The sequence below is a fragment of the Numenius arquata genome, chromosome 9 (assembly GCF_964106895.1).
Source record: "Numenius arquata chromosome 9, bNumArq3.hap1.1, whole genome shotgun sequence".
Classification (NCBI taxonomy): Eukaryota; Metazoa; Chordata; class Aves; order Charadriiformes; family Scolopacidae; genus Numenius; species Numenius arquata.
In genome coordinates this window covers 3,284,294-3,302,091 of record NC_133584.1, presented here as the reverse complement: position 1 = coordinate 3,302,091, position 17,798 = coordinate 3,284,294, and the positions used below count along the sequence as shown (strand labels likewise).

The 17,798-nt window shown below is 39.5% G+C and overlaps 1 protein-coding gene across 1 annotated transcript in view; it reads left to right on the top strand.

The window, feature by feature from the left end:
* NAALADL2 (N-acetylated alpha-linked acidic dipeptidase like 2) overlaps positions 1 to 17,798 on the top strand; it is a 240,202-nt gene that overhangs the window by 83,306 nt on the left and 139,098 nt on the right. Inside the window, exon 5 of the mRNA XM_074153553.1 lies at positions 15,310 to 15,460. Within this exon, the coding sequence (XP_074009654.1) occupies positions 15,310 to 15,460 (151 nt within the window). The remainder of the gene's footprint in view (positions 1 to 15,309; positions 15,461 to 17,798) is intronic.

Below are 17,798 nucleotides of genomic sequence, written 5' to 3'. Positions count from 1 at the left end.
TACAAAGCAAGTACAAAGGAAATTTATTATTTAATTTCTTTTATACCTTCCCCAAAAATGGCAGTCATTGGTGGTGTGACTTTCTGAAGTGGAAAACGTGTCTGGGCTGATTTTAATTATTGTCACAAATATTCCACCAATTAGTATATCCACTTCTGAGCCTGTTTATACTGACCTTTACAATATCTTATGGTGATGAGTTCCACTAGGTACATACCCACAACTTTTTTTTCAGAAAAACACAGCAGTAAGTGTTTTTAAAAAACACTGAGACAAAAAAAAATAGAAAAATTTGGGCTTATTGTCACAAAGCAGACCTCTTTGCATAAAAGTTCTTCCTCCAGCTGGGGTGAAGTACTCGGTTCATTCTAATGGGTTGTGCTTATCCACTTTTCTAGAAACCTGTAAGAGCCTGTTGAGTCAGTGCCCCGTGTTACAGTGTGTTTTCTATCGCCAACTTGTTGACGTGGCTTCTGAAAGAAAGGTTTTACGGAGATGGGAGCACGCAGAAGAAGTTACAGAAATGTTTGTACTCAAATCCAGATGGTATTTTTAGGTGGTACCATCAGTGACTGGGAGATTAAATTAACATAAATGTTTCTAAGGCATGAAACTTCAGTGTCTTAAGTTATTTTCTAATAGTCAAAGATTATTTTATGGGATGCGAAGCACTGAGCTGTGTTAAGAGAAGGGTTCTAGTGTCAGAGCTGCCTTCGAAACTCAGTACCTTCAGGGAACGCCACACGAACAGATCATTCTCTTCAGAAATCTCGTCTGAAAGGACAGTTTAATAGATGTTGGCAAAAACCCAAAAAGGTAAATTAGATTTTAAAACCCTCTGTCACCCTGCTTTAAGTATCTTAACAGAACTGTTTAGCTATTCAGTGTCTCCTATTGGCATATAAACCCTTGTTGGAAAGACAAGCATTAATTAATTTGTTTCTCTGTTGGTCTAAGTTGTCTCTGCTTCTACAATTGACTATTCTTTATGTACATTGTCTACTTGAGGATTATTCTTTAGCATTTACTATCAAAAAGAATCATAATTTTTCTCTCTATATATATTAAACGTTTTTCCATTTCCTGAGAGAATTTGGTTCACGTAGAAGTTACAAAACCTGACTCTTTTAGCTTCTTACCAGTTTAAGTTTACTGAAATTGAGGGTGTTATGTGGGTGTAAAGGTGGTACAATTAAATGCAGACTTGGACACGATGATTTCAGTAACTATTAATAGTCTAAACATAATGGATGTAGTTGCATTTTCCATTAATAAGTGTTGCAAAAGTAAACTTGCAGTGTAACCCTGAAGCGGTTTTCTTTTCACCTTTTTGACCAGTTACAAGCAACGGTAAGTACAAAGATTAGTTATCGCTGCCAATCTGTCACCAGAGAAAAAGCAATAACGAGTGAGAACGGCGATTTCTATTTATGCTATTTTCACTCCTTGCCTCAATTGCAAAGAACATCGGAAGAGAAAATTCTTGTCTGAACTTGGAACTGTTCCCCGATTTTTCTGTAGATTCCTACGCTGTGCTAAACACCAGGGGATAGGAATGTCTTCTTTTGTCTGTCAGCCCATTCACTCATTGCATGGCCTTGCCGCATAATATCAAGTTCTGCTTCAGCTTTTATTGGAGTTTTTAGGTTGTTGGTTTTGCTTTTTCCATAGTAAAGTTGGGTATGCTTTAAAGACTTTTACGGAAAGTTCTGTCTCAAGAGAAACCAGTGGTGTAACAGAGACTGACTGATCACGGGTTTCATTGTATTTCTTTTTCACTCATCTTCTAACTACAGTCTTCTGTGTTGACGTCATTTGGAACTCGGTTCAGTGGAGTTCTAGGAGCGTAAGTGGTGCTAAATCTTTCCAGTGGGCCCGTCAGAGGGGAAGCTGTATTTGTTTTTAACATACAAGGTTTTGAAAGATATTTTCTTTTGCTCTTTCCTTGCCTTTCCTAAAAAATTGCCAGAGAAAGATAAAAATTACTTTACTGTGGCTGCTGTCCGTGACCTAGGCGAGGAGAAGAGTGACAGAGAGCAATAGCATTTCTAGCTGATCTTTCTTAACCACCTTTTGTATGACCTTCTTTTGGTATTGGGGTCTTCCTTTCCCAATCACTGCATAAAAAAAAAAATCTTTCTGACAGTAATTTGGACATATTTTTTACATTTTATATTTTTCATTCCATTTTTTATGACAAGACAAGGGCATAATTTTTGATTGATGTTCTGGAACTAATTGTATATAAGTGTTATTGAAGAAGAGCTGGGGGTTGTTGGGTTTGTTGTTTTGGGGTTTTTTTTTAACTGATGGTGAATGAATGACTTTGTAGTGCTTTGTGACTGCCAGACTAATACAACCGCCATCCCTCTTCCCATCAAGTACTTCAACCTTGGCCCTCCTTCACGTAGCGCTTTCTACTATTTCATCTTGGTGAAACAGGCTATTTAGTAGGTCACAGGAGGAGCCCAAGCTCTGTTTTACTGATGTGCTGAGGGAAAAGCAGTGAAAAAGAAAGGACTTGGGAAGAAACAAAAGCTGCAAACATTGACTTTTCCAGCTGTTGTATCTTTTGTGCAGATTTTGCGCGGTTTTGCTGCACCCAAGGTGTACCTAAAGTGGTACTTGGCTTTATTACATATCCCGCTGTAGACCCTGGTGTTCAATATGAAAGATGCGCTCATGGTATGTTCTGTGTAGAACAGTTCGTGGATAAGGTCTCGTGGAAAAAAATTCTAGTTGCCGAAATGCCAGTCGTGAAACAAAATGGAAACCAGCCAGATTTTTCATTTTGGGATTTCTAGGGGGGCTTAGGCGTGGAAATTAGTACTGATAATTTATAAAGAACTTTTATTGCTAAGGTTTTTAATAACTTCTTTAATATTTATAGGTTTTGAAATAACTTTATGCACTGGGGCACATTCTTTATGATCATTTCTTGTATCATTCCTGGATTGTGACTGTTTTTCTAATAAGGAAGATAAATAAGTTCATTCCTAGTATTGATTTACTTAAAGGCATGCTAACCAAATAGTTAAACACTGCTCTCTTCCATAAATGAAAGTAAAATATTCATCAACCAATTAATAATATGCGGTTTTCCTAGTTGATATATAGATACGCCTGAGGCTTACATGTAGCATACTCTATATCATTATATGTTCCACTTAGAAATATAAAATTAAACCAAATGTAAATTTAAAAATACATAACAATGTGATACAACATCTAAGGAGACTGTTATATTATGTTCAAGGCGTTATTTTAAAAGCCTGAAACCTGGATACAGTGTAAACCCCAGAAAATAGTTGAGCAGAGAGTGTTTTGTACTTTAAAAGAAATAGACCAGCTTTTCATAGAATCTTCCACGATAATAATTGCAAGAATAATAAAATAAATGAAAAGGAGTTTTTCTGCACAGATTAAATGAAGGCAGTCGTATCTGAACAATCTAACAGACGTCCTAAGTAGCAATTACTTGAGGCAGCAAATGTGCCTTAATTAAAAATCTATGACCAATTGTTATATGGGTTGTGAGAACATCTGCTAATGCCTTCATAGATACAATATAACATCTACCCTCATGGAGCTACTAAAGTCATAATCCTACTTTTGTCTTGGAGATGGTAGGATGGCTTGGGCTGTTGCATTTTGACGTGTCAGTACTGGAAAATAAACACTCAAGGTACCCCAAGGATATCCCAAATATGGGCTACGTGTAAGCTGAGAAAAGACAGTTGAGAGAATCGCAGATTATGAGTTTAGATTGCAAATTAAACACAATGTGGGGTGTTTATGCAAGTAACACTTACTCTCTGCTTATTTACTTCCTTAGTCTTGCTGGTAATTTTAGAAACAACATCAGGGGTTTTTTCTACATTGTTGTCTCCGTTTTTTTGTGTGTACTTTTGCTTTGGTTAGTGCTCTGGGGCCATTAAATGTCCAAAGCCTACTTTGTTTGGAGAATTGGTCGTGGAAACCATTCATAAAGCAGGCGATTATGTGGAATTAATGGAGAGGTTGAGTGAGTAATGATAATGACACCCAGATTCCCCGGCAGCAGTTGTAACAAACAGCTGAGGTGAATCAAAAGCACAAAAGAGGACACATTCCTGGCTTTCAGGTGTGAGCAACACACAGACCTCTGCTGTTTACTATGTCTAAAGGTGTACTACATTTTGTATTAATTCTTCAGTCTTTCAGCCCAGCTGCCACTTCCCCTAGCAGATATAGCATAAGAATTTGAGGATCCCTTTCCTGAGATTAAGGGACAAGTTTCTGTCCTCTCCTGTACCCTTGGTAGATGACTTAAACCGCTACTTAGAATCATGGAATGGTTAGAATTGGAAGGGACCTTAAAGATCATCCAGTTCCAACCCCCCTGCCATAGGCAGGGACACCCACCACCAGACCAGGTTGCTCAAAGCCCCATCCAGCCTGGCCTTGAACCCCTCCAGGGATGGGGCAGCCACAGCTTCTCTGGGCAACCTGGACCAGTGTCTCACGACCCTCACAGTCAAGAATTTCTTCCTAGTATCTACTCTAAATCTCCCCTCTTTCAATTTAAAACCATTACCCCTCATCCTATCGCTACATTCCCTGATGAAGAGTCCCTCCCCATCTCTCCTGTAGCCCCGTTCCGGTACTGGAAGGCTGTTATAAGGTCTCCCCCGGGCCCTTCTCCAGGCTGAACAACCCCAACTCTCTCAGTCTGTCTTCATAGGGGAGGTGCTCCATCCCTCTTATCATCTTCGTGGCCTTTCGCTGGACCTGTTCCGACAGGTCCATGTCCTTCCTGTGTTGAGGACTCCAAAGCTGGACACAGTACTCCAGGTGGGGTCTCACGAGTGCAGAGTAGAGGGGGAGAATCACCTCCCGTGACCTGCTGGCCACACTTCTCTTGATGCAGCCCAGGATGTGGTTGGCTTTCTGGGCTGCCAGTGCACATTGCCGGCTCGCGTTGAGCTTCTCATCCACGAGCACTCCCAAGTCCTTCTCCTCAGGGCTGCTCTCCAGCCTACTTAGCCATAGGGGTTTTTATATGGGCAGAGGACCATGGCTGTGGAAATCTGAATTACTTCGGAAGGCTGGTGCTTTCAATGTGAACTCAGGCGTAGATGTTCCCTCCCTGTCAGAAGGGCTGCTTCTCCCTTCATCTGAAAACATATACCCGTGTTGCTGATTTGTACTGCATAAAACGGAGAAATAGAGTACTCAACTCTGTAGCTTTGAAAGTGAAAAAAACAAGTCTGATGTGTACTCGCTGATGTTTGATTGCTGGCAGCACTTAAGTAATACGCTTCAGCGTTGGGTTTATTTTTATTTTTATTTTATCTAAGACTAGTATGATGTTGCCTTAAGTTTTTGTTGTGAGTATGGCCTTGAATTTAACAAAAATCTTGACTCATAAATGTCAGAGTATGAGGATAACTCAGTTACTTATCAGAGGCAAGTACACCAGATTTAGGGAAGTATCTGGTTTATGACTTCAGTTGAATGTGTCTGTGACCAATGAATAAATAACCAGTAAAACAAAACGTTTATTTGCGTGTTCCTAATCTTTACATTTTGCTGCCTGCTGTCAGGTTGCCAGTTCTAATGTGACGGTTCTGTGGTGCAGATACCAATCCCCTGGCAGTGGGTGACAGTCCCAGTCCGTACCGAAGGGCTAGCAGCTCACCACGGGGGAAAACACGAACGTGGGCGCCTGTCCCCACTGCCACCCACAGTGGCTCCACTGACTCTCTGTAGGTCGGTCCCCGTTTGAATAGCTGGCGGTGTATTTTGAGGGCAAAACACAGAAATTGTGATCGAGATTTTTCTCAAAATACCTAACCCTTAAAGAACGGAGAATTCTCCAAAATGAAAAATGCAAATTCATCTCGGGTGGAAGGTAAAGATTAAATGGACAGGCAGGAATAATTTTAAATCGACACATGATATATTTAATAGCTCTTACTGTAGTGGCAGGTAAAATCCCTTTAATAGACCTATTTGCACTTTATTTGTGGTAGTATTTAGTGAATATAAAGTATTACCATTCGTGAATGTAGGCACTGGTCTTTTGGATGACACTTCAGGGTTTCAGTTTGTCACCAAAGAGCTAAAAATAGGAGCTGCCACCACATCTGAAGGGAGCTCAAGCCCTGTCCTCTGCATTAGCGCAGGGTGGGAGCCTGCCTGTCGGTTTGGTAAAAGGCTTAGGCTACTGCAGTCTAACCTCTCCCTGTTTAACAGCACTGTTAGTGTGTCATTATTGCTATGCTTAGCAGAACACAAGGAGATAAAAGAAAAAAACACAGGCTAAATATGTTTTCCTAAAGCAAGAACAATGGCGGCCCTGGCCTGAGGGAGACCCCACAGCCATGGGCCCAGGCCGGGAGGGGCGGGAGCCCACGGGTTTGAATGCACCAATCAGGAAACAGCTCACCCCCAGCACGAGCGGGATTGGCCGAGCCATGCGCTGCCCCGGCTAATCTGCCTGGCAACCCAGAAGCTTGCGGAAGGGGTGGTGGAACCTGTCAGATGGCCTGGGCTGTGCTAGGGCGGGAGCTGCCACTGCTGGTGGTGCGCTGCCTCGTGCCAGATCTGCGGGGCAAGATCATTCGATGTAGAGGAAACCATATTTGCCATAGCGAGGTGCCACAGCGCTCTGGGAAGGTTTTGGTTTCTGGAAAGCCAGTACGGCGATGTGCAAAGGAAGCAATGGCCTTCCACACGTCCTACCCCGCGTGCGAGCCACGAGGTAGTTCAGCAGTACCATTGCAAGAGATCCAAAGCGAAGCCAGGTGCTGCTGTATGCAACCAAGCTGGCACTAAAAGTTGGTCTGCAGTAAGGGTTTTTTTCACAGTTGGGGTGTCTCCTGGCTGGGAGCACTCCTGCAGCTGGGTTCAGGAGCGGTGAGGAGAAATGGGCTGCAGAGATCCGAGACCTCCCTGAAGCTGGGACTGGGTGCCCTAAATGGTAGTGGGGAAGGGTGTGGGGGCAGACAGTGGGGAATGACAGTGGTGGCTGCAGGAGCAGTGAGATCGCAGCCTCCTCGCCAAAGAAAAGGACCTGGGGCTGTTGGTCAACTGTCGGCTGAACATGAGCCAGCAGTGTGCCCAGGTGGCCAAAAAGGCCAACAGCATCCTGGCCTGTATCAGGAATAGCGTGGTGAGTAGGACCCGAGAAGTGATTGTCCCCCTGTACTCGGCACTGGTGAGACCCCACCTCGAGTACTGTGTCCAGTTTTGGGCCCCCTACCACAAGAAGGACATTGAGGTGCTGGAGCAGGTCCAGAGAAGGGCAACGAAGCTGGTGAGGGGTCTGGAGCACAAGTCTTATGAGGAGAGGCTGAGGGAGCTGGGGTTGTTCAGTCTGGGGAAGAGGAGACTGAGGGGAGACCTTATTGCTCTCTACAAGTACCTGAAAGGAGGCTGTAGAGAGGCGGGGGTCAGTCTCTTCTCCCAAGTTACAGATGATAGGACAAGGGGCAATGGCTTCAAGTTACGCCAGGGGAAGTTCAGGTTAGATATTAGGAAATATTTCTTTACTGAAAGGGTTGTCAGACATTGGAATGGGCTGCCCAGGAAAGTGGTTGAGGCACCATCCCTGGAGGTATTCAAGAGAGGAGTTGACATGGTGCTCAGGGATATGGATTAGTGTTGGGTGGTGTTTTGTGTGTGTTTTTTTGTTTGGTTTTTTTGTTGGGTTTGGTGGTTGGTGGTTTTTTTGTTTGTTTGTTTTGTTGTTTTGGTTTTTTTTTTTTTTTGTTGTTGTTTTGTTTGTTTAATCGGTTGGACTAGATGATCTTAAAAGGTCCCTTCCAACCTAGGTGATTCTGTGATTCTGTGAAAACCTTGTGTGGTATTTGTGCCCTGAGAGAGGTACAGGGCGGTGATGTCTGTGGCTTTCTGTATGAACAGTGCCCTGCGCTGGGGACAGGATTTGTAAATCGCATCGGCTGACATTACCTCCTCTTTTTAGCAGGAAAACAAATATCAAAAAAAAAAAAAAGTAAGAGGAAATTGGCAGATTTGACACACTCCTGTGACTGTATTGGCTGTTTGGTGGATTTTGGATTAAAAGTTTGGTAGAATGCATGTAATACAACTAAGGGTCTAATCAGTTTATTCCTGATGATTTACCAAGATTATAATTGTATCTTTGTGTAATTGTTTTTTGTATGACGGATCTTCAGCACTATTCTCTCTAATAGAGTCTAAACATAGACTGAAATAACCATAAACATGATCAGAATCAACAGTTTCGGTATGAACAAGGAAATGCTATTGGCTTTTTGGAGGTTGCTCATCTGGACATTCATCCAGTCTGTTTATTTGTTCTTTTTAATGTTTACTGAATATTTAATGATACTTATTATACAGAGAGTGCTCCCCTACATGCTTATTTAAAAGTGAGTAGTATTTCCTGAAGACGTAGGAATGCACCAGCAATACGAAAGGCTTTGTATTATATACTCATCAAATAATGAAGCATTTTTTCTGGACTGTAAGCAATTCAATTATTTTGTTTCTGAAATAAATTAAGTAAAGCTTATTGAGTCCAATCAGCCCTTGTTTCTAGGGAATTGTAGTTCAATTTCATTTTTAATTAGATTGAACATTATGAATTTCTTAGCAGTGGTAAGCAAGATCTGGCAATAAAATATGCACTCAATTTGTATTAAAAGTTCCTAAAATCCAGTGCAGGGAACTGGCAGTATATCTGGCTTATGTTTAATTGTGCAAGTACCCTATTGTGAAAAATTCCATTTTTAAAAACTGCCGATGTGTAACAAATTGCTTTTCTTTGATAAAACAGTATAGAAGATGAGCAGACAGCAAACGGGAAAAAGTATGGGACAAAACATTCAGTTCTTTATAAGCTTAATACCGCATTCAGGACCATGATGTTATAAATTTTGCTGTGCAAGGATTACAGGATTAAACCAAAGTGCTTTTTGGTTTAGAGGTGGTGGGGGGGGAAAGCTCTCAAGAGGTTTATTCCTCAACTACTATGGCCGTCCATAGGCTAGAGCCTAGATTTCTAGTCAAACTAGTAGACAACAGACTGAAATGTGATTGAGCATTATACATGAGCGCTTGGAAACTCTTGAGTTCTGCCAGTTTATGGCAGCTCTGATTCATTCCGCACTGTATTCCTTTTGTTGGTGTGAGTGTCTCTCAGCTTTACACTGTATAAGCTGCTGCTCTTTGCATGTGTACTGTGATACCCAGTGCTGCCTGCCTGCCTGCCTTGCATTTTCTTTGCTTTCCTTTTTCTTTTGTTTTGAAGCTATATATTGTCTTATCCATGTTCAGACGATGCTGCTGGGCTTCTTTACAAAATGCAGGTGCTCTAGACAAGGTGGCCATTCTGTGGCTTTTGAATACAGCATAGCTTATAGGAAATTTAAACGTGGCTCTGTCAGGGACAGCATCCCAAGCTATGGGGAATAATTTCCCGCAGGAATTCAGGCCAACAATATTAGAACATGTGGGACGTGAGAACATGTTGTTGTGTTTGGATTTTTTTCGTTGGTTGGTACAACTGATGGTAAATTTATGTATAATGTAGCTCTTACTCATACAGCCCCGTCACTCAGATTTTTTGATTCACTTTCTAAGGTTTCTTACCCTTCCCTCCTGCTTTTCCTCCCACATGCTAGAGGACATCCAGGAAATACAAGAGGGGAAATCTCTCCTCAGAAATCATTTTTAGATATAAAAAAGATAAAATCCTGAAAATTGAAATTTGTGAATGACAATTTCCATTTGCAAAGTGATTAATAAAAATGTCTTGAAAAAATGTTAAGTATGCACATCAGACCAGATTCCATAAATAAATGCACTTTGTATTATCATTTCTCTGATACTGAGTACAACAACATTTTAAGGTCTTGCCGTGATGCAAAGCAAGTATTTGATTTTGTGTCATTCACATATAGGGCACTGCAAGACAGGACTAGTTCGTTTAATTCCAATGGAATATGTTTTCCACCTTCTAAAACCTTTTTGGGCATAGCCTGTCATTTATGAGATCACCATTGTCTGCATTTCTCCCTTTTTTGAAGTTTTACGCAGCTTAATCCTTTTCCCAGTCCTGTTTGTTCAATATAGCGATAGTGTCATTCCTTAGACAAGGACAGTGTTTGAGCTGAATAGGGAAGATGTATTTCTTTTCATCATCCCCATGTAGTCAGCCATTAAACTGACTGTGTCCTCCATCTCTTTTACTATGTCAACGCAGCGCCTTGAGGTTTGAACAGCAAAAGCCAAAATCTCTTCAGGTAGTGTATTGCTACAGAATTCTTCTTTTTAAAATTGTCCCTAGATCTCTGTGATGGGAAATATAGATGATTAAACATTAAGTGTAGTATTAAAAAATTAAGCTGAAGCCAAAGTGCACCTTTGCCACTTGTTTAAAAATATGCAACTTGGAAGAGTTGTATAAAAATGTAGATATGTGTTTTTTTCTGCCTAGAGTCTTGTTTGTACCCTGTATTATAGCAGGTAATTGAGAGGACAGTAGCATCTAGTTAAATCTGCAGTATGCAAAGTCTTATTTTTCTACTCAAGCTATCTGTTTCAGAAATAAAAAGATGTTATGTCAGCGAGGTCTTGCAACAGTTTAAATGGCACTCTCCCCTTGCTTGGTAATTTTACGTGCTGCCAATTAGTAAAATGAGATGGGAGTTCCTTTCAGAGCGTCATGATTTTAATTGGGACTTCAGTAGAAAAGAGTAATTAATAACTTTTAGCCTGTCCAGCTAGTAAAGCTGTGTCTCCGAATAATGAAGCGTGTCTTTTGCACGTTGCACTATGAATTGAAAAATGCAGTAGTTAAAAACTGGTTACTGTTATTTTTCTAATTAAAGCTGATCATTGCACTGAAGTATGATGACAATAGGAGACAGAGCTTTTACACATTTTTATGAATATGTTTGGTTTTAAAGAGAGACTCATAGGTGTATTTTGTCATGTACCTTTGAGACATTTTCTTTCTTCCTCTGAAATATTACTGTATGTATTGTATTGTTTGCTTTACTGATTAGTTTTTCTTCTTTAAAATGTTTTTTGTTTCAGTGATCCATATATATTATGACTTTGAATATAAAATTCTGCATGCATTTTTGTGTGGATTACCTAGAAGGAGCAGAGAAGAGGGGGTGACAATTATATACAAGCAAATAACATATAAGGCGGAATATCCATTAAGTTTTTATTTTATGAGTGCATTATGTCCAGTTTTCACAGTGTTAGCACCTGAATGGACTTGTAATAAACAGTGCAATTGTGAATCTGGCTTTAGGAAGAGGGAGCCTGGGCCTGAAGTTCCGTGGAAGAGGACATAGGTTAGAATAATAGCATGATCTAGTGTGAGTTTTGCTGTACTGTCAGTAGCTGAAAATTAAAGGCTTTTGTGTCTAATGAACGGTGATGTGATTTGCGGTAATGCAGACATCGTGTAAAATACCATTTTTGTAATTTTGTGTGCAGATTTAAGGAGTGCAAACAGCTCTATTAAACCTAAAAAAAATCCCATGCTTAAGCGTTCTGTAAGTGCCTGTAGCTAAAGCACGTGTAATCTCTTTATTTAGGGTTCTGTTATTTTGCCAGACACAGACATATTTTTCTATACTTTTTTTTTTTTTTTTTTAACAATAATGTGTTTATAATAGTTAAGAAAGAAGAAAAATGCTTACTTAATTTACCACTTAAAGCTTTAGTGGTAAAGCTTGGTATAGCAAGGGCGCCCCTCTCCAGAGCCTCTCAGTTGTTTTTAATTACTGCAACTTTCAGTTGTGACTAAAAAGTCAAGGTTTTCATATAAAGAAATTCACAGAGGATGAGTATATAATCTTCATGGTACTGACAACAGTCAGAATCCTAGTGTATGGCATAATTGCTTTGATTCTGATTAACACAGGAGCCTCTTCCTGCCATGTTGTGGTGATGCAGTAGAAAAGCCTTAAAAACATATGAGTAGGTTCAACGAGCAGCCTGATACTGTCTATTAATGTGAGTATCTATGTACAGGAGTGAGGGTGCAGCCAAGATTTGCACTTTCAGTACTGTGAAATACGTGCACATGAATGCCTTCTGAAGATGAGAACTACATTTTGAGGCACTTTTGGCTTAAGACAGCATGGTGTGCTAGAGGTCTCTTAAATTATACTAGCGTAGTATTGAAAGTACATGATAACTAGGTAAAACAGAAATCTTAAATACCATTGTGCAGCTACTTTGTATGGTTTTATTTGCTGATACATTTTAACCATTGTGTAATGATGGAAAGTCTGAAGGCTTATGAAATACAGTTGAAAGCAGAGTTAGATCTAATAAGAGAATGTCACTGGATTTTTATTGAACCTGGTGTTGAGAAGTAAAATGTAACGGGCTGGAACCTATAGGAAAATTAAGAGATCTGGTTCATTTTTTTTCCAGTGCTAGAGTTTGATTTATCCCATGCTAAAAAACTCTCATCGATGTATATCCAAATGGGGAAATGCATTTGAGAGTTGCTGTATTTTAAATTAGCTTTTGCAGGCACAGTGTTAGTGCTACATGTTTTGGGTAAGGATAGAACCTTCCATGATGACAGTAATTTATTATATAGAACTGTAAGCCAATATGTCCTGTACTGAACTGCGTTATCTTACATAACGTATCATTTGATAAATGAACAAGTTGTTCCAGTGGTTAGTGAACGGGTTTTTCACAGCTTTGTTTCTTGAGATAAGATTTCGTGGTGTCTAATTTGTGGTCCAAGTTTCTATATTCTTTTCCATCTGTCACTCTCTCTCGTGATTTCTTATATGGTTCTTCCCCCTTCCATTAAGGGGTAAGCTCTCCAGATTTTATTAATGCCTTCTCGGTGTGGTGCATGAGCAGGATCTGCCTCTTGTTGACTCAATATCCCATTTTCACTAAACCTGCAGGAATATACCGAGATATTTCCTCCTGTGAAATAAGTCTTCTGTGCCAACTAATCAGTGGTTCTATCCTTACTGTGGATAAATGGACACATAAATGGACAAGCATAGAAAGCAGAGTAAAGAAGTCTTACAGAGGCAATATTTATCAGTAATGGGGCTGGTATTGTACCTTATAAAGCATAGCCATTACTACTTTAGGGGGGGAATAGGGGGGAGAGAGAAGGGATGACCTTCATCAGGAGAGAGAGAGTAAGATGAACCTCAGTGCTGACACTGTAGCTGTCCACGTGTATAACACCATAAATGACTGCAAAGAGGTTTCACAAGGATGGAGAACTGTTTAGACAGCGGCACAGCAAGAGTCTCAGAAGGTTTAGCAGTGTTTTGGGACCTCTTGCAAACAGAGTGGGAAGAATTGTTAATAATGAGAAGCTATTTTCGTATGTAATTGGTATGTCGATATAGTCCACAGTTACCTGCATCTTCTGTTTTCTCTGATGTATTCATAATCATTATTAACTACAACTTTTAGGACTATACTGTGTTGTGATACACCTCATCAGTTGATCATGAGATCTGCCTGTTTAAAGAATTGCTTTTGTTTACTCTTCCAGATCAGTTATCTTGCTCTCCTGTCCAGAAACTTGAAGGTGTTATTAGCATGCCTTCTTAATGTGTCTAAGTGCTATTGATGATATAATTATTGCACTTTACATTCAGGCATTATAAGAATCTCCCTGAGTAAAATAAAGGCATCCAAAAATCACTAATCACTACTTAAAATAAAGATGTGTCTTTTCTCTGCTTCACACACATCATCTTTAAAAGACAATTTACTGGTGTTTAGAGTGGTGTGTAGAGTTTACAAGGCTAATCTGTCCCCAGTTACACAACAGAGCCTTTGATAAAGCAACAAGTGTCTCATATTAGACTAAACCGAGTCCAGAATGTTTTATGGGGTGTATTAATATACTCTATTGAAAGAGTTACTGTTTTTTTTAAGTTACTCTAAAAACTGAGGATTTAAGCAACCATAAACAATGAAAGGGTTAACAGTGGCACCAGCATCTGTTTTCCTGTGAAGGGTTCTGCTGTTTCCATCTTATTCTTGAGATGTTTGTGGCTTTGGGAGAGGGAGGAGGGATACACCCAAAACTATCAGGACCAGAATCTGCTGATGGTTGGTTTTACAATCTAAAATAATCCGTTAATTCTAATAGGTGTGTGCCACTTTACCTGAGAGACTTAATCTACAATCTTTAGCCATGTGAAAAAAATATTCGGTACCTTTCTCAGATTCTTTGTGCTAGGGCACTTCGTGGTTGTTAAGCTCTTGAGTTATTTAAGATGAAAATGGAAGCAATAATGCTCATTTAGTGTTGGCATAGTTGTGACGTCACTGTTGGAAAGTTAAAAAGCAGCAATTCTAGCTGAAATCTGAAGGCTATTTTATAATTTCACATGTACAGCACGCCGTCTTACTAGAGATTGTAGCCATGGCAGCAATGGTTGCTGCTCTTTGTGAATAACAACTGTGTAGTTACCTTCTCTCAGTGAAACGGGGGAATTTAATAGTGATTTTTGTTAAGTACAAAGTTTTTAAAACTCCCTTAAAAAAAACAAAACAGACTGCATCTGTGTTTCCTGTCTTCTATGCTATTAAATAAGACTAGAGATGAATAAAAAGATGCTGGATATGGATGCAGGAACAGAAAAGACAATTGTTATTTTAAATGCAGAGTTGTTACATCATGGAATAATGGTGCATCCTGGTTCTATAGTGTCCCCACCCCTTTTATTGTGCAATCACGTCCTGGCTGAATAGCTGAATATGAACATGAATTGGAAACGGAACAATACGATAATAAACGAACCTACCATTTTGGAAATTTTTATTCCTGCATTACATTTAAGGTCTGAATACATTTTTAATTTTATTTTTAGTTCTTTATGAAAGGGAAAACCTGGGGTTTTTCAGTCACAATTGATCTATAGGCTGCTGCAAGTTATGGTGCAGGGATGCTTTTATCCTTTACTCTGGGGAAGTTTGCCTGATTTGCTGCCCCAGATCTATGGATTTTTGGAAAGGCTAATTAGTTACCAACTCAAGCTGTGTTGTTCATTAGGCCTTGAAAGTAGCTTCTAACATGAATTGGGAAACATGACTTTGAATTAGTTTTTTGGCGTTTTGATTTCGTCTTTTCAAAGAATAGCTGCTGTATTTATATTAGAAGCAGTTTGGAACTGCACCTGTCTCTGTTCTGATTGCACATAGCATAGTATGGCGAGAGCCTGATGATAAAGCTCCCATCTCAACAGTAATTAAAATAATGTGTTCTCACATCATTTTTTGTTAATAGTCACCTATGTTGTTTTGCTCCCTCAGCTTTCTCTGTTAGAAGATGCGGGGTTTGGCGGTGTTCTTCTTTACATTGATCCTTGTGACTTACCAAAGAGGGCAGACCTTGCTGATAAAGCTTTTATGGTTTCCTTGAACAGCGGGGGAGATCCATCCACACCTGGTTATGCCAGTATTGGTAAGTACTGCTCAAGGCATATTCATTTAAGGGATATACTCTGAACTCTTGGCACAGCATCTCTATTCTAAATAATTTATTTTGTTGCTTTTTGTATTTGTTTATTCACACACTGAACCATTATTCCTGCCTGCTTATTCTTAGCCCAGGAAACAAAAAAAAAAAAAGCTGTGAAGTACTAATCCAGTGGTTTCTGAGCAGGTTCCACGGGACCTGTCCCCACTGAAAGAAGTATTTTTTTACCTTCATTTTGTCTTCCACTTTCGTGGTATTGGTAATGAAAACTTCTGGTCAATAGATGCAGAAGTTTATATTTGAAAAGATTTAAGAAAAATTAATGTTTATTGTATCTTTGCGTAATTACCATGTGAATAGTATGCGTTCGTTTAGCCTTGTTTCAGTTCCACCTGGATAGACTTAGTTATCAGTTATGCTTCTCTAAATACATATATTTTCAAAGTATGGGAAATAAAGAATTGATTTTAAGGAATTATATGGTCTTTTAAAAGTTTAAGAGGTTGTTTTTTTTAAAGCTATGCTAACAATAAATAGAAGCAGCAGTACATTTGACTTGTATGCACTACTTAAATCTCCATTCTGGCAGTTCAGTGAATGTGTGCTCCGCTTCTCTGCTGCCTTTTCAACTTTACAGCCTTTTTTTACTATCTAACTATTTGGAAATGTATTAAACAGCAGTCTATGAGTTTGTGACAAGGCTTCATCAAGAATATTTGGTCTGGTTACTAGCTCAGACATCTGAAGTCTGACTTGAATTGGCACTAAATCAACCGAGGCAACGCTGAGATACTTCATGACTAGAATGGCAGAAAATAGAAATATTTGCCTGGTTGTCAAAGAAGGGTGTTAGCTATTCGCAGCATGAATGCCTTGACAGCTCAGTGGGAAAGAAATTGCACATTTTCTCAGTGTCTCAGAGTACCTGACCCAGTGTTCTTAAAAGTGCCCTGGGAGCTACAGAGGTAAATATAACACTCTTCAAGCTTTATTCTTGCTCATTTCATGGAGCTATTTGGAAAACAGTTTGTTGCTTATCTGTCTGGCTGACTTCTTAATGTTTTAGTTACCCTACATGAAAAGTAAAGCTAATTAAAATAGATACACCAACATGAAGATGCCACTTCAGTGTCTAAACCTTATGTGTTGGTTTTCTGTCAGTAAATGATCTCATCAGCAGTGTGTATTCCAATCTCCTGTTTGAGAAAAAGCTTAATTATATGGAAAATGGTGATATCCTTGTAAGTACATTGATTGTTTCTAGTAGAACCATTAGTGTGGCTTGTCTGTGGTTTTAAATCTCTGAGTAACATTCATAAGCGGGAATAGGCTATCATGTTCCTAAAATCATTTAATTTTGGTCATTGAATGCAATGATGAGCTGGAAAGAGCTCAAAGGAACACTTGAGGAAATGCTTTTTTACGGTTCTGTCACTGCAAGGTAGATCAGATGGAAGTAATTTCTGTGTTTCTGATGATGATTTTCTTTTCTGGAGACTATGAATCAATTTGGTTAGAGGTGACTTATCCCTGGGACAACACAAATGTGTTTGGAGCGCAGACGTTTGCCTGAGGGATGTGCTTGCGTATAAGGTTGTTAAACCAACTACATGTAGAATAAAAGTGCCAGATACCCAGGGTTGCCCCTATCACTTTGATTCACAGAGTACAACATGCACTACAAGAGATTTTATTGGAAGCTCCTGCTTAAGTTATTGGCATATCTTGGATACCATCTGCACTTCAAACATTGCCAAAAGAACTGTTACTATTACAATCTCAGGGACCGCTCTACCACCGTTCTCCTTTTTACTGGGAAATTCCTAGCAAGATGATTGATCCAAAGTTAGGTTTAAACTAGGTGAATAAAAGGTAGGAAACATTCTTTTAGTCTGAAAACAAATTTCTCTGGGGTGTCAGAGTATTGGACTGCTTCAGGTTTTTTTTCCTAGGAAAAAAGTCTTCAGGAAATAATAACATTTGTGTGTCTCCTCTCAAAGTCGACAACATTTTAAAATGGGGTTTATGTAGTAGTACAGAGAGAACTTTGGAGACCTCATGAGGTTTTGCCTCAAATCTTCTGTTTCATGAAGATTAAATGCTATGCTTCTGCATATGAATTATTTTAGAATGTACAGAAATAGCTTGAGGATGGAGTTATCTATGAGTGGAATGATTTTTTTGATCTCTGTTTAATAAAGGGAATAAAGTAATGATGTAGAAAGGGAAGTCAACAGTACTTTATGTAAAAGCTTCTGCAGCTTGATTTGATAATTTAATTCTGTTGTTAAGACTATCCCAATCCTATGTCATATCAGTCCTG